The sequence below is a fragment of the Cricetulus griseus genome, chromosome 2 (genome assembly GCF_003668045.3).
Source record: "Cricetulus griseus strain 17A/GY chromosome 2, alternate assembly CriGri-PICRH-1.0, whole genome shotgun sequence".
NCBI classification, from domain to species: domain Eukaryota; kingdom Metazoa; phylum Chordata; class Mammalia; order Rodentia; family Cricetidae; genus Cricetulus; species Cricetulus griseus.
In genome coordinates this window covers 411,261,888-411,283,212 of record NC_048595.1, presented here as the reverse complement: position 1 = coordinate 411,283,212, position 21,325 = coordinate 411,261,888, and the positions used below count along the sequence as shown (strand labels likewise).

General features: G+C 40.8%; 1 protein-coding gene across 3 annotated transcripts in view; it reads left to right on the top strand.

Moving 5' to 3' along the window:
• The window catches only part of Satb2 (SATB homeobox 2), a 167,611-nt gene that overhangs the window by 11,426 nt on the left and 134,860 nt on the right, over positions 1-21,325 (top strand). For all 3 annotated transcript variants that reach the window (XM_035440955.1, XM_027396913.2, XM_035440954.1), the window contains exon 3: positions 11,556-11,732. In XM_035440955.1, coding sequence (XP_035296846.1) covers positions 11,556-11,732 — 177 coding nt within the window. The remainder of the gene's footprint in view (positions 1-11,555; positions 11,733-21,325) is intronic.

The window sequence follows — 21,325 nt, the reverse complement described above, 5'->3', positions numbered from 1 at the left end:
TCAATGGCTACTGTTTTAGAAGCTGAGAGTTAAGACATTTTACTTTATGTATGTTACCCGCTATTGTAACATTGATGGAAAGAAAATTGAATCTCTGTCTGAAATGACTGAATTTTCCAGTCTTACTTTGGAAAATACACTTCTGCTAAAGTCTTAAGATGGTCTTTTCTGGATGTTAATGCCGTGTTAGAACTGGATTGTCATGAATGTCTGTTCACATAGGAAGTGGAAACGAGAGGACATGGGTTTTCTTGATGAAGGCTCGCAAGTTCCCTGAGAGTCAATGACAGGGGTTGTCCATGGCAGAGTAGCCTCTCTGGAGAAGAGGCAGGCTGAGTAGGTGTGCTGAACTGCTGGCTTCACTGAGGTCCAAAGCCACATTCAGACAAGTTTCTGTGTCTTAGATTTGGCAATATGGTATCAGGAGTCTCAGATCCCTTTGCTGAGGGGAGTCCAAGGAGAAAACATTGTTCTTGGGATGGGAAGTCGTTCCAGGTTGAAGACCCAGGTAAAGTCACTTTTCAAGGGTAAATAAGGTGATTCTGATTTTTTCTGCCTCTCTCAAATGAATGTGTAGGTAATTTTCAGCAAAACTAACTCCATTTACAGGCTCATTCATATAGCAAGTTTGTGCCTTAAGCACATTTTTTAATGGTTAACTTATATTCTCCACCCCAAACTGGAGCTTACCATTAAATTCTGCCAGTGATCATTAGTTCCCAAGAGATCTGGAGAGAAAAAGAGCGGTCAGGAATGATGTTACTATAGTGGGATCATTTGTGTTGTGTTTCTTTGCCACCATGGAAAACTGTAGTCAACTTGAATGTTCAGGATGACTGTGAACTGTCCAATAGAAATGTTTGGGATTCCAATTAGCACAGGGTCAGGGTATCAATGCACCTCTCTTCACACTGTTCCATTGGTTAGTGGAAAACAAGCTGCAAAGTAAACCCCTTGGCTCTCCAATAAAAAGATTTATAGCAAAATAATTCCCAGCCTCATAATGGGACCGTTGTAGGTTTGTGTTTGATATTTGTAAGACTGAAATACAGCCCATGTACCCAAACTAAGCATTTATTGTAAACAAGTTAACTGCCAAGAGCTTCTATTCTGTCAAACATAATTATATTGAAGATTGATGTATAGCTTGAAAGCAAGGCTGAGAGAGACAATTCCTCTTCACCAAGGAAGGCTTCTGGGATGCGGCTCTGTGCGCCTCTGATAGAATGCCTTAGGAAGCCACCTTCCTTACAGCCAACCTGGTGTATAATAAACACAGGCTTGGTCTGGAAACAGATATGTTTGTCTGTCCTTCTGTTAACAAAATAGACAGGTGAACTTGCATTCATGGGAGCTGGTATGTACATTTTTCACCCATGTTCATTCAGACCTGGCATCCCTGTCCTGAGACATAATACTTCCCGCCCCACCCCAAACCCTCCACCCTGCTTTGCTGTGCCCACGGACCTGCACCTCTGCTTGTAAGCTAACCCCACACAGAATCCTCTCCTCAATGCTGGGCTTGTCTGCTGGCTATTTTGTGTTCTTGTGACATGAGAGCTGTTTGGAAACTATAGCCTTGAGGTGCCGCATCCCGAGATTCAGCTTCAGACCTAGGAATGACTTCAGAAATAAAAGAATTCATAAATCTAGTTATCTAGGGTAAGTGAAATCTCTTTGAAGTTGAGATGTACATATCTGGAATTACACCCGAAGTTTAAAATACTACTGAAATGTTCTAGGGCTTTTTGCTTGGTGGAAGGTAGAATTTTATGTTTTATGTAGGGCAAGGAGATCTCACTTTTAATTCAGGAAACAAATCTTAGACTTTAGAAACATTTTGATAAAAAAATGAAATCACATTCTTCCTTTGCCTTTGACTGATCATGGTAAGGATGAAAATAGTATTTTCAAGCTGGGTGTGGTGGCTCATGCTGTAATCCTAACATGAGAGAGGCAGAGGCAGGAGAATCACTCAAGGTTTTTTGGGGGGGTACAGAGGATGACTACCCTGGTCTACATAGTGAGTACCAGGCCATCCAGGGCTAGAGAGTGAAAACATGTCTCAGAAAAACAAAGCAACGAGAATTTCAGTGTGTTTCATAGGCAATGGCTTACACAGTTTCTCTAGTTTTAAAAATATTTTAATATAATATTTTAGAAATACTTAGATTATAAAGAGAATGCCAGAACTACACAGAGGAAAAAATACTAGTCTTCTGTTTTTATTAAATGAGTGCTGTAAGTTACAACATAGGTACATGTATACTTGAAACATTGTGTCTGGGAAGTATTCCTCCAGACCCTGTTTCCCTGGCTTTGTTAACTCCATCCAAGTCAAGGTAATAATGACCTCCCTATTGTAAGCCAGAGATCTCATTGTCCCCTGAGGGAACGGAAGGACTCACACCATGATTCTGACTTTGTGACACTCTCTGGTCTCCTTTTTTCTCCCTCCCCATGTCTCTGCTTTCTGGGCTTGGTTTGTCTCTGCTCTCCACAGGCATTTGATGGAGATGAGAATCAGGGCCTGGGGAAGAGAATGCCTCTTGTCTGTTCATGGAGGCTCAGCTGGGTGGAGTCCACATTCATTTATTTCATAGTGATCATTTCTTTTACATTTCTGTTAAAGATCCATAAATGTTTTACCGTTTGAACTCTAAACATAGTAGAATTTTTTTTTTATGAGGGAGAAACCTTTTTTTTAATATAAAAACTTTTCAGTTTTTATTTGATAAAAATCTTTCCACTCTCATGATTTCCTTTGAGGCTTTGCACCAGTGTTTGATCTCAATTTTTAATAATTTTTTTTGAGTTAAACTCCCCAAAGGAAACATGCTTGTGCTATGAAATTTTCCCACTAGAAATATAGCTAGTTTTGTCTTATTGAGAGTGAGTACTTGATTCCTTTATTAATTCCTTGCTAGAAAACCTCAGCACAGTTAACCTTTCTTTAACACTACACTGGAGAAATTAATCAAAGATTTAAAAAAATTGGTTTGAATTAGATAAAATAATATTTAGGTAGAGCTCAAAACCCAAAGTAATGAAGCAAATAGCATAAGGATGATTTTTATCGACTCTCTTCTTTTGGCTTTGGGGACTCTAAGTAGCAGATAGCTTCTGCACACCGGGTATTGAGAAAGGGCAGAGGCAAATGTGTGCTCTCTTAAATGTTTCTTAAAACCTACTCACTTAGAAACCTACCTACAGAATAAAACATTTTTTGTCCAGAAAGCAAGAATCCCGATATTATTGAAGTATGCTACAGTCACTTTAGTGCCCCAATTGAATCTTCTGATGTGCACACTTTAACAAGAGTGAAAAGAACTTTTAGTTTTTTTTATTTTGAATTAAGTATTATGAAGCAATATACCAGGGTTTTGAAATTTTTTGTAATATCCAAAGTTAAAGAAGATGATGCAGCCTTGTAGTATAGGACGTTGTAGGTCTGCTGACCAGCTGCCTCTCCAAACCTGAGTCAGGTGCATGGTGGCCCGTGCAGCAGGCTTAGAGTCACACACGATGCTCCATTATGCCCTGTGTTCATACACCAGCAATCTCTGCCCACTGTGGGCATGCATGACCTTGTGGTCTAGAGAGCTTCCTCTGCCCAAGGAAAACCAGCTCCTGAATCCACTTGTGCCCATCTTTTTCCTAGAAAGTATTCCTGGTCGGCTGATTCTCACACAGTACAGGAGCCCCACAGTGATGCTAACAATTTGACAGTAGGAAATTTGGGGCCAGGGGAACAGTCCACACTGAGTATTAATAGAGGTGATTAATGTCTAAATGGAATTAGCATTTTGTTAAACCGAACCACGTTTTATTTTGGGCCTCTTATAGGTCAGGCTTGAGGTGGGGTGTGGCAGAATAGAGATTTGTCTAAAGGTGAGCCTTTCCCTGAGCCAGCCACAGGCCCGCTGTTGCTGACATCCTGGGCTTTCTTTCCATGGGTTCAGCTGGCCATGGCAACATTCGCAGGCTCACTACTTATTAGTTAGGTAAGTTACCACAGCATGTTTTCTGTGGGCCTGAGACGTCATGCTTTCAAACTGCCTCCTAACTTGATCCTGCTACTGAATTTCTGTGAAGTTACGTGTGGAGACATTTACCCTTCATTGTGCAGACCTACTTCAGGTTGAGTTGTGATCTCTAACGGTGAGGATATGCCTAGAAGCACAAGTACTGGATGCTACAACTGGTCCTCCTTCCTGCTGTTCTGAGGCTCAATCTAACCTCCGAGGAGACAGTGGTCATGCTCCATATCCACCTACTCCTGGCTTATGTTTGCAAGTAATTTCCTAAGATTAGAGTCGGCGTCAGGAGTTAAAAAAGCATCTGATTGTTACCACAAATAATTCCGAGAATAAAATATTGCTTGAAAATCATTCTCAACCCCTTGTGTTCGAAAACAGTGGGAAGGTAGGAGAGGTATTAAGAGGTTTTATTGTTGAAACTTGTGTGTGTGTGAGTCCAATTCTGAGTCATGGTGGAGAGGAAATGAGACTGTTGTATTTATGGCTTTGTTTGCCTTTGGTTATTTCTGCAGAGCTGACAGTAACCCTCCCTCTGTGGACCTCCTAGAATTTGCTGCTATTCACCTCTGTCTGAGGGACAAATGAAACCAACAGCAGCTTAAGGTCAGGAAGAAATGTTGGAGCTTGGTGCACCATCAGGGAGCCTTGAAGGCCCCAGGTTGACCTGGGAACCCTTGGGTGACTCCATGTACTCAAATGATACACTTCCTTTATCCCTACAATTGATGAGAACTTGATTTCAATTTTTTTGAACACTATCTGGAGTTTTCCTCCATTAGGCTTAGTTGGAAGGAAATGGGAAGATATATTCACATCACACACAGGTTTTCCATTCAGTCATAGAGCGTACTTAGACTGTGGTCCTATACGATGGCAGCCTTCAGTGCTGTAGTAGACATTTTAAATTTGTGTGAGCATATGCCTGAGGTTTGCAGAAGGATGACAAATGCTTTCCTACACTGTATCTCCCTTGTTAGGAGAAGCATGAGTGTAGAGTGGAGGAGATGAAGGGATGATGAGGCCATTCATAGCAAAATGTAATGTCTTTTTTAAACAAATGTTGTTCGAGATTGAACTGTAGGCCTTGTACATGCTTGCTAACTGTTCTACCCCGTGAGCTATAGCCCCACTCCTAAGTGTCACATCTTTTTATCAATTAATCTCAGAAAATTTCCACATCATCCCCTGGGGGAGTTTGCAGCTGGGGTTGGAACGTGGCTGCCTTAACCTCAGGAGGTTGTACCTGAGGGAGAAGGAAAGGACACAACAGGGACAGAGTGTGTACTGTAGGAAAGACACATTTGGTTAATTTTGAAATTTTGTCTGTGGCCCCAACCAGGAGGTAAACGATAACTCTAGTTTTGTTTTCTGTTTTTGGTTGTGATTCTTGGCATTCAAACTTTGATTATTGTTTTAGGGTAGGAAGAAAAGCATAGAATGTTATGGAGTTACTCCTGTTCTCTTTCCCTCTCTCCCTCCTTCCCTCCCTCCCTCCCTCCCTCCCTTCCCTCCTCTTTCTGTGTGTGTGTGTGTGTGTGTGTGAGAGAGAGAGAGAGAGAGAGAGAGAGAGAGAGAAGAGAGAGAGAGAGAGAGAGAGATTATACAAGTAAACCCTTCCTTCCTTCCTTCCTTCCTTCTTTCCTTTCTTTCTTTCTTTCTTTCTTTCTTTCTTTCTTTCTTTCTTTCTTTCTTTCTTTTTTTTTAAGCAAATTGTAACAGGGAAAAGACGGGCCTTTCTTTCTCTCCAGTCTTTGGAAAGCCCTGTATTAAGTCTGCACTGTAAATTGCTTCCATCTTTTTAGGTCTTGGTCTAGGATTTATTTATTACGGAGGAGGTTGTTGAACATGGTATTTTGCTTCAGGTTCAGTTTATGTAAAGAACAGATATGAGAGGCTCTGTCCACAGCCTTTGTAATCTTCAATTAGCCCTGGAACCTTCTTAGGTGTTAGGACCAGATAGACTGGAGGCCCCAGGTCAAAGAGTGGTCCTGTGGCTGCCTTTTTTCTTGAAATGGGTGGGCCTTAGGAGCCCTGAGGGGGCAGAAAGGCAGGCCACTATCACCTTAGACTAGCTACTGTCATTCAGTGGGCAATTCCAAGAATGAGGGTGAATTCAGAAGACAAAGGGGCCAGGAAGGAGGGTGGAGTGTGTCCCCTGGGCTTGAGTCTTTTCCTCCAGGTGTTTGTAATACCTTAAGAACAGAAGTTTGTTTTGGAAACTGTTTCAGGTAGCCACAATCTGGAGTCCTAAAAAAATTCACTGAACCAACAGCACAGGCCACTCACTGGGTGTAGCAAGTGGAAAGGCTTGTTGACTGAAAGAAGTTGTCAGCTTTCTGTGGGTGGAGTTTGGGATATTATCAAAGAATGTGGGATTTAGATGGGCAGGGTTGATCTGCTCTTCTTTGGCTGTGTCATTTTCTGATCATTATAGATTCTCAGTTTATTAGCTGAGGTCAATGATAACCTCATGTGGTAAATATGAGGGAAAAGTAAAGGTATCCATGCTAGGCTACATGATGGGCCACAGTGTAATGTGGTGGGTAGGCTGATTGGATCCCCAGCTTAGGTGGCAATGTCCATGAGGCCTGACTTTCATCTCTCCTTGTTGAGGTTAAACACTCAGAGCTTTGGAGATTAAACCAGTTCCTCTCAATTTGTCCATGTCAGCATGCTAGCATCCCTTGAAGATCATGAACACTAAAAGAAGGTGGGAGAGCCTTGGTGAAGACGTAGAATTAATAGTGTTAGCAAGTAAGTGGCTGCCTATGAGAGGCATTCCCGTTAGGAATCTGGAGGTAAATGAGAATGGCTTCTGTTCTTAGGTCACCTAAGAGATAGGACCCAAAAGAAAGACCCTCACCTATGGTGGGTGGGACAAGAAATGCTCAGGGCAATACTTGCCTTAGTATTGGCTTGTGGTGAGTTTGTCCTGCATGAGAGAATCCATTGTGTGTGTTGGTGTTTGACAGATTGCTTGCAGCAGCATTAGCTGACAGAAATATAATACATGATGCTTATGTGATTGCTAACGGCCCCACTTAAAACAAGCTAAAGAAACAGATAGCATTAATTTTAACAGTGTATGTAATTCAGTTTATCCACATATTATTTCTACATGCAATTCATTTTCTAAAATATTTTTGCAGTTCATTGATTTTTGGTGCTTTTTTGGCATTAAGTCATTGAAATTGAGGGTACTTTATACTTACACATGTCTCAATTGAAGAGGAGCCACCTGGGGCTGCACTTTTTGCTACGGGGGCATGTTGAATGGTGTCAGTCATTCTTGTTTGTAGAATAAGCCATCCAGTGATTATTAGTTTCATTAGGTCATTCAGTGACAGGCTCTGTTCAGTCACTATTAGTGTCATTTCCATTTGAAGAAATACTTTTTAGTGTCATGAACATTGCTTACTGAAAAGTATTGAAGAAATGATCATTCCTCTGTAAAATGGCATTAATACTCATACTTAAAAAAGAAAAATAGGTAGCATGTTTGAGAGCTGCATCTCAGATGACCTAGTTGCATTACACACACACACACACACACACACACACACACACACACACACACATTTTCATTTTAGCTGGGAGAAGTTGAGCCTTGAAGAGCTCCAGATAAGTTATCAACAGTCGTCTCTGACACAGGCAAAGTGTGACAGTAGCAGGATTTGACTCAAGGGCCACCTCCCTTCCACCCCAGGACTTTTCATACATTTAACCATCTTCCCGCCTGTCTGTCCACATGATGGTGCCTGGAGAGTCGTTAACCACACTATGAATGATGCATGCAGTTTCCTCACAGTGAAAATGGCCGTTTCAGCATTGTAACAAACGACAGCAGGGAAATGTTTCTCTAATGGAGAGAGCCCTGCTTTGTGTCTGTGACGGGGAGAGGACAGCATATGCCCCACTTGCCTGAAGTAGTCTTGATTTTTAGTAAATGGCTGGGGCCCAAGTGTCTGTCCTCATATTAAACTACCTGCCTACCTCCCGCAATTGTAAAAGGCTTAACAAGGCTTATGATCAAAAGGTCCAAAGTTCTCCACTTGATCATCTGGAAATGGGTTTGTGCTACAATAAAAGAAAAATAATGCCATAAGCTCAAATACAGGGCTAGGGCCAGAGCTCTCCTTGTATTTTCTCTTTCTCCGTGACCATTTATAGCCTGTAACTCCACTGAGTTTTAGCTCTTGCTTTTTATTGAAGTTATTTTATTTATTCTTCCCACTGTTAAATTTATTTTTTGAAGTATTTTGTAAATGCCCTACCTGTCTTTTTCTCTTCCTTTGCTTGGGGATAGTAATGGGACTATCTGAATAATTACTTCTTTTCGGATCCGTATTTCTACTCCTCCTTTTATGGCTTGCTTCCCTTAGGCATGACCTGTTTCCAAAGGCTTTTTATTCCCATGTCTTGATTTTCATTTCAATTATATAATTTTGCAGTTTTTCACTTGTTTTACCATTGTCATTAGTAATTGCATGTTTTTTAAAAATCTTTTTGTAATTACTGAATTTTATTATAAACCCTAATTGTTAAATCAATGAAGTACTAGTAAAAAGATTAATTTTTATAGCAATGAAATGCAACCTATTATGATATTTGTGTGTGTGTGTGTGTGTGTGTGTGTCTTGCCCTGTGTGAATATGTAGGTTTGTATACATGTTGTATATGCATGCCTTGTTCATGTTTGTGTGTGTGTGTGTGTGTGTGTGTGTGTGTGTGTGTGTGTGTGTCTTGCCCTGTGTGTATATGTAGGTTTGATGTTGATGTTGGGTGTCTTCCTCTGTCGTTTTCTGTCTTACTTTTGAGGCATAGTATCTCATTGAACTGGGAATTTGCCATTTTGGTTAAGCTGGCTGGCTAATGAACCCCAGGGATCCTCCTGTTTCCTGGTCCCCAGTGCAGGAGTTACAGACACATATACCAGCGTCTATAGCTTTTACATTGTGCTAGGCATCTGAACTCAGGTTCTTTCCTACAGCAAGCACTTTATCCACTTTAAGCCATCTTGTTTTTTTAAGTGGGTGATACCTATAAGGAGATTGAGTAGAAGGAATTACTGCTGTTACGCTAGTCAACAGTTTCTCCCTTCAGGCATTGAACTAAAATGCTTAGGAAATAGTTTCCCTATTGACAGTTAGAAAATGTAAGTCTATTTCATGTTATAGATTCCTGAGATTTTATGTAATATTTTGAATGTATATGCTGATTGTTCTGTTACTTTGAAATTAATAGGATCTTTCCAGCCAGTCTCAGACTTATCTAGTTATGGGTGAATGCTAGCTTATGGAGCAGCTAGATTCATTTAAAGGCCTTATCTGTGGTCCCCAGATGTGTGACACTCAGATGTTGACATTAGGAACTGCACATGGATTTTCAGCACTGAAACCTATGTACACACAGGTACTAGTGGCAAAGCAACTTATGGCACTGCTGGCTATGTGGCTGTATGTGTGCATATGCTTAAGTCCCTAGCAGTAGAGAGGAGCCTGCTTCCTTTGACAAAGATCATATACCAGTATGCAAGAGGTAAAAGGTCTAAATGGGGCTATCCAGGCTGGGAAGGGCTCTCCTGGATGGCTTGTGTAAAATGCCATGATGCTTGCTTAAGAAGGTTTTACAGTACAGCTGCAGTGAGGGCAGAAGTCATAGGAGACTTGTTCTTACTTATATCTGTGGAGTGATGGGTGAAACCTGGCACACAGTAGGCACCATGAATAAATACTATAGGAATGAATGACGGGAAGATAATGTGGAAGATATCTAATCTGTATTATTCATTGTATGTTTTAGGTATATTTGGGAATAATCGCCCATAAATAAATAACATAATAAATACTCTGTAAACTAGTGACGGTAACTGAGAAAAACTTGATGGAGCACCAGGCCGAATCATCTTCTTGGCCTAAGATTTGGTCTGCCTCACTATTACCTTGATTTTCCACAAATCTGTCCTAAGCACAGTGAATTTGCTGTGGGGAGTAATGACTGAGTCAAGAGATGTCCCAAGTGTGGTGTGGTGAGACATCTTAGACTGTTGTGCAGGCTTAATAATAATTACCGTGATCTTTAATGATAGCAGTTCTTAATGTGTATGATTATTGTTAATAATGATGGTATTTAATAATTATACCCAATACTTATTATCTTTAATAATAATAATTAGCACATGGGAACCAGTTGCACCATTGTATTATCTTTAGAACAAAAACCTAGATCTATGGCCCAGGAGCCTGCAGAGACTCTGCTTCTCCTCTCTGCTTTCCAGATCGCAGTGAAGTCAGGAGGCACCTGGGGTCAGTGCAGGGAGGGCATCTGGAAGCCTTCTCTATGTTCTGTGCATTGGGCCCATTCCCAGTCATTTTATAGAGGTCTTGTTCTCATTATGGAATGCCTGTACCAAGACCATCATGCCCTGCCAGCCCTTTCTCTGCCTGCTGGTGTAGCCTTCATAACTTTTGTGTTTTGTTGCACAAAGAAAAGACCCAGAGCAGACCCTCATTCCACAATGTACTAATTTGTGTGAATGACAAGAGGCAGAGCCCATGTTTATGACTTGTACATCGGTGAATCTTTGATCTTCTTCTGTCTTGGCTATGTTTAGATTTAAATGCCTGTGCGATTTTTGTTTTTTACTAAAAAATAAAAAAAAGAAAGTTTAAAAAATGTTTGGTGAATTAAACATTTTTAAGCTTTTCACACTTTGATATGAAGCAGAGAAATATTTCAGTGACAACAGATTTCAACAGATTTTCAAATAGACTAATTTGCTTTATTCTTTAGGGTAGTTTATGTTTTCTTCTCTGCAAACACTGGAAAGTACTCTTCCCAGAGGTAGCTTGTGTTCATGTATAAAATAATTCCAAGGAGATGAAATTTGCACTTAGTGGTATGTTTTATATTAGTTAAGCATTAGTTGAGATTTTCATGATCTGTAGTTTTTCAGGCTCCCTTGATGGGTTGTTTACTGAGATTAAAAAAGAATAAAATCCAGAAAAGAACTTCTTTTACATTCCTGTTGACTTTCCTATATACATTCACATAGCATCTCAGGCCTGGAAATCTAACATGCCTACCTATTGGGTACTGTACTTTAGATGAGCAACTTTAAAACAAAATTTTAGGCAAAAGCAGAGCTGACCTGAAAATACTAGTTAGTGTTAGGTAGTGATGATAATGGTAGACATTAAAGGTCCTACAGTTCCCTGGACCTGGGCCATGTGCTAAGACACCTCCGATTGGTATAGTCTACCTTTTAATCACTGGAATTGGAGGTCTTCTGCTCCTGCCCTCAACAATGCTGCTGCAATGGGACAGTCATTATAGTGACAACCCACTCTCATCACCTGCAGGCTTACATGGGGCCCTTAATGATCAGGCCTGCTCATCCCACACTATTCCTGATCTTAGCTGACTAGCTTTTAGAACTGTCTCTTCCCTTCTCATCCTGGTGGCCCAGACTGCCTTGTAACGCCCGTGTTTTGCTGTTGGATTGTGTCCTCCCAGGTTTGATGATTCCTGTCTTCTGTGTGGTGGAGCAGTTGGATGGCTCTCTTGAATATGACAACAGAGAAGAACATGCTGAGTTCGTCTTGGTGCGCAAAGATGTGCTCTTTAGCCAGCTGGTGGAGACCGCGCTCCTGGCTCTGGGCTATTCTCACAGCTCTGCAGCTCAGGCCCAAGGTATTCCTTCATCTCTCTTTCTCCCTTAGCCTCCTGTGTGATCTGAGGAAGAATAGGTTCCCCCAAACAAGGGCTGCAAAACAGCTGTCAGATGCTGTATCTGACAGCAGGGAGTAGAAATCCTGCAGAATATTCTTTTCTTGTTCTGTGACGTATTTTACCAGTACCTGGAAAGCCACCCAAATCACTTGTATTTCAAAGCAATCATCATGCATTCTGGTATTTTCGTTAAGTCAGCAAATTGGTATTCTCAGGGCCAGTGCTGAGATGTTTGACCTCTGACTTATCCAAACTTTAATATATGATTTATAAGCATATGAAATTTATTTATTTGCTGCCTTGGGCCTATGGCTTCTGCAGTTTGCCATCAGGTTTTAATTAAACAGAGACGCAGTTGCATCTCATTCTTTTGTACCTTTGAAAACTGTGCTACAGTTTTGATGTGGTTCATTCATTTAAAAAAAATCACTTTCTTTGTAATCACTCCTTTTACCTATTTAATTAACTACTAAAGTTGTATAATTATATTGCTAATACTGGGGAGCTTATGTGAGTTTCTCCTCTTTCTTTTCGAAGCATAGTCCATTGTTCTATTATGCCAAAGACTCAGCAAAACAAATAGTAACAGCATTCCTCAAACCTTGAATAATGTGGAAAAAACTTGAGCCAGTAGAATTATTATCCTTGTTTTTCAGATGAAATGACTGAACAGATAGTTTATGATAATGGTTATAAATAAAGGTGAGAAATTTATAACATCCTGGTCTTACTTTATATGCTAGTTTCCTGTCTTACCATTTACTTAACCTTCCTGTAGGTCCCACAAATTTGTGCTGTGTCTAGAGTCTGACTTCACGCTCTTTTTAAGAGAGATTAGTTGGCTTCAGTGGCCTGATAGGGCTGCAAGGTGTGATCAGGTGTTGATAGAGTTACAAATGCAGGAGCCGAGGTCTCAGACTTCTAAGCTTAGCTCAATAGCGGCTTTTTTTTTATTTTTTATTTTTTTTTAAAGAGTATAGACTTTGTGTAAATTATAGTTTAGTTCTACCCGAGTGGTCAAGAATATCTTCCCAGGTGAGTGTAGCCCACATACTTGTCCTGTGCATTGCAGTGCAGTCTGTATCCTGTACATGGCCAAGCTTGGTGCAGGGACTGTAGCTGAACTGTGCAGTCCACTGCTACCAGAGCAGTGTGGTGATGTTTCCTTTCCTGGACAACTTTCTTGTGTGAGGGATTCAGGAATTGACCCCAATAAATTGTATACTGGGCACCACTGCTTTTATTTCATGTGTTGTGCCCAAATGGAATAAAAGAACCCTCTCCCTGTCCCCATAAACTTTCCTACCATTTTCGGGATATTTTTCTTTGAATGTAAAGGTCACTGTGTCCCACTGCTCGCATCCTGGCGTGCCAGCTTTCTGTTTGACAAGGCTATCTATCTCAGTTAGCATGGCTGCTTGGTGCATCATGAGCTCACATGTGGAACACGGAACACTAAGTGGCCAAGATTTGATTCTTGGCACATGCTGAGGCAAGGGGCTCTCAGGAAATCTACCCAAGGGAACCCCACTGACTTTCAGTGATGTGGACTGAGAGTTCTACTTACCAAGGTGGACTCAGCAAACGGTGACTATTGTCTGCTGAGGAACATTTAAAAGGGGACAAGCCAAAAATAAACATTTGCTTGCTGAAGTTTCTGAAAACGAAGAGGATTTTTTTTTTTTTTTTTATGTTGAATCAACTCATCAAAAACACTGTCTAGAGCAATACTTCACGTTATGGGGAAAAGAATGTTTATCACTATAAACTCCACAGACTTAAAACAAAAAAATCAGAGTTCATTTTTTCTTGAGCTGGTGACCTGTTTTGAATAAATGGAAACACTTCAAGTTCTTCACATTTTGAAAAGATGTTATTAGTTCCTCCTTGTCATTCTGATGATTAGAAGGTTAAATACCTCTATTATGGATATGTGGAAAATCTTGTAATTGAGTAACTTTTTTGAATAAATGTATTAGATCTTTCTTGTCATTTACATGATTAGAAGATCTGTTTGGGGTAAACGGAAAAACATAAGATTATTCATTTCTGTGAATGGATGTATTAGGTGGTTGTCATTCAGCTTAGGGGGAGCGTGGTGCCTGCTGCCTACTACCTACTTGCTTTAGGAGGCAGGGTATCCATGAGTTGGACAAACAGCACAGCAAATTTAGTAGAGGAGGAGGTGGAACTAATGGCGGTGTTTTGTGACATAGGCAGAAGGTTTTATGTGCGTAGTTTTTGTTTTCTTCCTTTGGTTTTATTCTGTTTTTTTCCACGTTTTTGTAATTCTCCCAAGGTAGGGAATCAAGGGAGCCTTTGGCTGATCCACTAGTAAAGGAGTTTCAGTGTCCCTAAGTTTTGTCTTCCTGTGCTGGCACTGTGAGGGAGACCTATGTTCTTGAGAAATTCTTCTTCGTTTTGACATGACCAGAGAAGCTTCCCAGTGACTGACCTGGAGGAGCAGTTTAGATGCCTATAAAAGAGCACGTATGTTTGCAGCGTGGCTTTGGAATGATGTTCAAGTCACTCATCAGGGGTGCACCCATGCTTCTGTAAGCATGAGATTGTCAATTTCTCTCACTGAGAGAGTATTCCACCCCAGGTGAGCCGCAAAGATTTTTATTTATTTGCTTCTAAAGGGAAATATCAATTCTACTGAAACAGAGTCCAGGATTCCCCAGCTGACGCTCACAAAATACTTATTTAAATGCTGGATATTGGCGCTAGAGAAAAAGGCAGCAGACACTATCATAAATCACCGGAACTATGTTTCCATCTGACTTATAGTTTCCATTTACCAACACACACACACCACTAACTTTGTGACTCTCAATGAGACGCAGGGTTCATCTGGACCTGCTATTGAGCATATGTAAAAAGCTGAGGCCTGCACTATCTGATAGACTGTCAGCCCATGACTCTGCATCAGAAGTCTTAGAGTACTGTAAGAAAGGGCTCTAGGGACTCCTGCTGTTTGGGGATCCTCACAGTCCTCCTTCCCTAGTCTTAAATTCACCATTCTCCTTATTCGTCCCCTTTCAACCCTTCAACTTTGTCCCATGAGGCTTTTCTGTAACATCAAACAGTTCCCACACTCCAAAGTTTCCTCAGGCGCTGGTCATATTTGTCAGTGGTATGGCTTTGGGAAGGGACACCTGCTATGGCAAGATGATGTCATCCTGTGTGTAACTGTATAATAGTGTTTTGCCTGCATGCATGCACATCTGCCATGTGCATGTTTGGTACCTGTGGAGGTCAGAAGAGGCATCAGATTCCTTGGGACTGGAATTATGAATGGTTGTAAACCACCATGTGTGTTCTAGGCACTGAACCCAGGCCCTGTGTTAGAGGAGCAAGTGCTCCTAACTGCTGAGCTATTTCCAGTCCTCTTTGCCTGGTTATTTTTGTTGTCAAAACTATAGGTTTAAGAAAGGGTAGGGTATACTAATCATTGTTTCTCATTTATGTTGCACTAATTACATTTGTGAAGTCATCTGAAATGATTTTTGTAATGGCATAGAAAAATGTATCTAGTAAGGGTTATGTGACTGAAGTATGGTGCCAAGTAGCCTCAATTATCTAAGATTTCACATATGTTTAGAGAAGAAAGACAAATGAAGTACATTAACTGTGACTGGTGTAGGTGTAGGATTATGTAGGATTTCTTTTTCTTTTAATGAGAACAAAAGGAAGTATAAAATTCTACTTCCTTTTCAAGTTGGGTGTTGGTGGCGCATGCCTTTAATCTCAGCACTCAGGAGGCAGAGGCAGAGGCAGAGGCAGAGGCAGAGGCAGAGGCAGGCAGAGGCAGAGGAGCAGAGCAGAGGCAGAGGCAGGCAGATCTCTGTGAGTTCAAGGCCAGCCTGGTTTACAGAGTAAGTTCCAGGACAACTTCCAAAGCAATACAGAGAAACCCTGTCTTGGAAAAACAAACAAACAAACAAACAAACAAACAAACAAAAAACCCCAAACAAACAAAAATTCTACTTCTCAGATTCTCTGAAGAAGTGGGATGTTGTTACTTGGATAGTCCTGTGTTTTGTTAAGTTGTTTATTTGTTCCTGTTGTGTCTTCAGGTGGACACACACATTAAATAGTGCCCTCTCTGTTGTTTCTTCCGTGGCAGATTAGAAAAGACCCCTCATGCTCTTTGGGCCACTGAGAATAAGGCGAGCAATTGCTCAGCAGTTGAACAGGTACTCTGTCAGACACTGCTCTGAGAGATTTGCATGTCCTGGTGCATTTAATCACAACAGCCCTTCAAAGGCAGTTCTTGAGTGTTTCCCATTTTATAGAAGAGGAAATTGAGGCAAGAGAGGAGTGAGGAGCCACTTCTCTGGGGCACAGACTGATAGGTGAGGAACTTCCTGAGGTGGGAAGGAGTGTATCACCCTGAGGGGCCACTTCTCTCTTATCTTCTCCTCACTCCTAGCCAGAAAACCCCTTTTAGACAATGTGCCTCCCAGATACACAGTGAATATATATATAATATATATATATATATATATATATATATATATATATATATATGCTAATTCACGTGTAGGTCTTGTTTCCATGAAAAAACATGTACAAATACTTTTCAAAGCAATGGATATAGACTTTATTAAAAATGAACAAGCACCCAGACCGCACAGAATTGTTTTTGATTTTGTGTTTTTAGACAAGATCTCAATCTATGTTCCAGGCTAACCTTTAAATCCAGTAGTCTTTCTGCCTTAGCTTCCTGAGTGCTGGGATTACAGATGTTCACCACCTTATCTCACAGATTTCTAAAACTAAAAGGGCAGGACTCTTTCAAATAAGTAATTGCTTAAGGTCAGACTGAATCTTGACATGAAAATAAAGCATGTTGCTTAGCAATTCTGAGCTACCTGCTAATTAATTCCTCATCATTTGCTTATTTATTTGTTTATTTGTTTATTTGTTTTTGAGACTGAGGTTGGTCTGTGTTGCCCTGGTTGTCCTGGAACTCACTCTGTAGAGTAGGCTGGCTAACCTTGAACTCAAGAGATTCTCCTGCCTCTGCAGGGCTAGGATTAAAGGCATATGCCACCACACGCAGCTACCGCCTCCTCTGTAAGGCCTGTTAACAGTGCTGTTTCAGCTTTTGGAAGTAAAGAGATGGGGAAAAAATGCTATTTTCATTGAGCTTACATTTTGTGGTTTAATTATACATAATTAAAGTGTACAACTCTTCAGTTGAGTTTGACCTACTGAGCTCAGATATATACTGTGGTAAGATTGAGGGATATATATATATATATATATATATATATATATATATATATACACACACACACACACACACACACACACACAATTTATCAGTTTGGTAATAATTTACTTATTTTTAAATTAAATTGATTTATTTTTAATATTTTATAATATTACTTTATCTACATTGGCACTTTGTTAAGTGGTTACTCCTTCTTGTCTGTTGTTGCTGGGAGTAGTTGGCAAGGTGGCACACAGGCATTAAGTGTCCTAGGGAATCGTTACTTCAGAAGAGAAAACTCTTCCTGTGCCTCTCGGCTTTGGCTTTTAATATGGTGAATCTCTTCCTGCCTCCGGCACCCCTTTCTTCTTCAGAATACACTGACTTGTACCTGACACTCAGTCAGTTGAAAGGATAGATAAACTAACCCCAGCTATTAGAAATGAGCCTGGAGAAACATATGAGTCCCTAAAAAGTGTTAGCTCCTCAGAGAGGGTAAGACCTTCCCTAGGAAGTCTACTAAGTCTGTCCCATCATCTCCTTGAGGCAGGACCAAGGCACCTCTCCAACCTCACACCCCTGGTCTAGGCTGTGCAAGGTATCTCTCCATATAGAATGGGCTGTACAAGGTCAGTTTGTGCATTAGTGTTAGATTGGACCCACTGCCAGTGGCCTCATATATTGTCCCAGCCACACCATTGTCACCTATATTAAGGGAGTCTAGTTCAGTCTTACGAAGGTTCCTAATGGAAGCCCTGACCCTAAAATTTCTTCAAATCTTATGATTTTGTGGGAGCAGTTAGTGAGTTCAGTCATAACCTCAGAGTAGGGTTCAGAAATTCACACCTTTTTTTGAGGGAGAATGTTAAAAGACATGTGGTTTAGAGCCGAAAGGTCTCTGTGCCTTGAAGTTTGACATTTTCCCTGTTGAGACCTTTAGAGCTCTCTCCCTTCGTATCATGCTTCCTCAGCTTCTTTCTTGGCTTTTTTTTTTCTCTCTTCCATTTTTGCTTCTTTAATTAAGCTCTCATGTTAGAAAGATTTTTACCCCCCCCCCCATAGGGACATATTGAAAATGGTCCATATTTAGAAGTTTTAGGTCTTAGAGCAAACCTTTAACAAATGAGCTTTTTTTTTTTTTTTTTTTTTTTTAATGCTGTCTCCAAAATAACAGAAAAATGTACTCCAGAGTGCCACAACCCTGCTTTAGCCCTTTCAGAAACAGATGGGCTAAAGTGTAGACCACTGGCTGGGATAGCATATGTTTTTTAACAGGCCCTTTCTGTCGTGCCTCCCTCTTCTGCTGCATAACATTGAGTTTTAACACACGTGTGCAGCTCTGTGTTTACATGCACATGACAAAACCGGAAATACTCCCTGTAACTAAATACCAAGAGGAGAATAATATTATCTTATTTCCTTGTCCATTGTATAGCTAAGTTTCTATTATATCTAATATAAATGTTTATAGCTTTGTATCTCTGTTTATTTTGTCATAATATATGCTATTTTAAATATGTAATTATGGCTCATGTGAAAGTCAACTGATAAAAATATTGTCTACATGTAAATTTGGATAGGATGAGACTCTGTAGCCAACTCTTGGGATGCCTAGCCGTTTAGTGAATAGTGCTTGGTAAAAACCACGAGGGAAGTGCTAGGAAATAGCTCTGTTGGTTGAGTGTTTGCTTAACATGCACAAAGTCCTGGGTTCATTACTTGCACTGCCACCAGTGGGAGTGGTGGCACACGCTTGTAATCCTAGCCCTTGGAAGGTTGAGGTGGAAGGTTCAGAAATCCAGGGTCTTCCAGCTACATAGAGATAAGGCCAATGTGCAACCCATGGAACTCATGAAACGACTGAGGGCAGAAAATGCAGGGTAATCTCAGTTTCCCTTTGATATTGCAATTTCTATGTGGATACATATTTTAAAAAAATCCAGCCATGTGTGGTAACCTTGTGCTTGTAATCCAAGCACTTAGGAAGTGTGTAAGATTGTAGTGTAAGGTTAACCTGGCTATATAGCAGAGGAGATCCATGAGCAGAGATGCTGATTAGCTGACTTCGGCGCTCTGGTGCTTGCATGAAATGAGTCAGATGATCAGTTGGAGCAGGTTGACCCTCCAAGACAGACTGCTTTTATTTATTAATTAAATAGCCAACTTACTGGCTTTGTTTATTCTTTCTTTGTAATTTGCATAGTATTTACTATTTGTTGCATACTTTCCAGAGTCTCTTGAGTATATCTGGCTTGGTGTTAGTAATTCTAGCATGATTTATTCTATATTTCATTTTTATTCTACTGTAAAATATAACCTTACTTTATGTCTTTTTAAAACTTTTTAATTTTAATTTGAAAGAAGATTTTTTATAATTATTTATTTTTATTATTTTATGTGCATTAGTGTTTTGTCTGTGTGAGGGTGTCAGATCTTGAGGTTATAGAGAGTTGTGAGCTGCCATGTGGGTGCTGGGATTTGAACCCGGGTTCTCTGGAAGAACAGTCAGTGCTCTTAAACCACTGAACCATTTCTCCAGGCCCCCTAAAGAAGATTATTTTACATGTCAATCCCAGGTCCCTCTCCCTCCTCTCCTCCTCTGCCTCCCCCCAACTAACTCCCTACCTATGCCATATCCTTTCTGCTCCCCAGAGAGGGTGGGGCCTTCCATAGGCGGTCTTCAGAATCTGTCACATCCTTTGGGATAGGGCCTAGGCCCACTCCCTGTGTGTCTAGGCTCAGGGAGTATCCCTCCATGTAGAATGGGCTCCCAAAGTCCATTCCTATGCTAGGGATAAGTACTGATCCACTACAAGGGGCCCCATAGATTTCTGAGGTCTCCTCACTGACACCCACATTCAGGGGGTATGGATCAGTCTCATGCTGGTTTCCCAGCTATCAGTCTGGGGACCAAGAGCTCCCCCTTGTTCAGGTCAGCTGTTTCTGTGGGTTTCACCAGCCTGGTCTGGACCCCTTTGTTGGTCGGTTACTGCTGATCTTGGTCTGTTTGTGTCTGAAGATGTAGCACAGTCCATCCAGGAACCCATTATTCATTAATATACTTACGGATGTTTTCATATGCTGCCTCCTCTTAGGCAAATCCTTGAAAGTTGCCCATCAATACAGGTCACAATCTTTTGTTTTACACCATCATCATTTTGCAACTAAGTAAAGTGCATTTTGGTATTCATGTTGGATTTTATAATTTTAAAATATTATAAAAAATCTCCCTTATTTTTTCTTCACTTTTGGAAAATGATTGTCATGTTTAAACCCCACAATTTCAGTTAATTCTTTGTGAAATTGTGAGGTTTCAGCATTGTAAAGTCTCTCATTTCATATTTTACATATATACTTTGTCCAACATTTCTTGACATTTCTGTATTCTTATGGGTTCTCTATTCTGTTGTTGTTCACTCATCCATATAGTATCAGAAAGCTGTTCTTGTCCTTTGCTTTGGGCCATTCTGAAGTGTGACAGAGGAAAAGTTCATTGGTGGTTTTGCAAGGCAGGAGTGAAAAGTGAGTGTCCAGCTAGCTTCGTGGTCACGCATGGGCAACTTGATTGGGTTTCGTTGGTACCAGAGAGCATAAGGGATAGTAGGGGCATTTGTAACTAAGTACTGCAGTGGGTTTTTGGTTGTAGCTGGAAGAATTCTAATGGGTCTAAAGTTGGGGTTTTAGCACATGTGACATTTCTTCCCTGAGAAGCTGTAATTGGCAAAACTATTTGTGTCAACATGGGGAAACACACAGGCTTTCCTCTGCTTGGTTTGATGAAATATCAGTCAAGACAGAACTGATATTTTATAGGCTCTTTACAGAAAAGTTGCTGCAGCCTATATGCAAATTAGACAGTGCCAAGGTCCCCCTGGGCTCCTAGCTTCCAGCTCCAGCTTGGCAGAGAGCTGCTTCTGACATATTCCTTATGTCGGTTTTGTAAATCAAGGAGTGGGATGTGGAAAGCTTATAGCACATTCTAGACCTGTGCCCTTGATTGTTCTGCCACATAAGCCTGGTAATCTCCCATTAAAACAAACAAACAGACAGACAGACAGACAAACAAAAACCCAACAAGTCTGTTCCTACTCCTAGGCATGACCAGGTTGACCAACTTCCTTTTTCTTTTTTTTTTTTTTTTTTTTTGGTTTTTCAAGGCAGGGTTTCTCTGTGGCTTTGGAGGCTGTCCTGGAAGCTCTTGTAGATCAGGCTAGTCTCACTCACAGAGATCCGCCTGCCTCTGCCTCCCGGGTGCTGGGATTAAAGGCGTGCGCCACCACTGCCCGGCTAACTTCTGGTTCTTGAGAACATATATGCTCTAGAGCCTAGATGA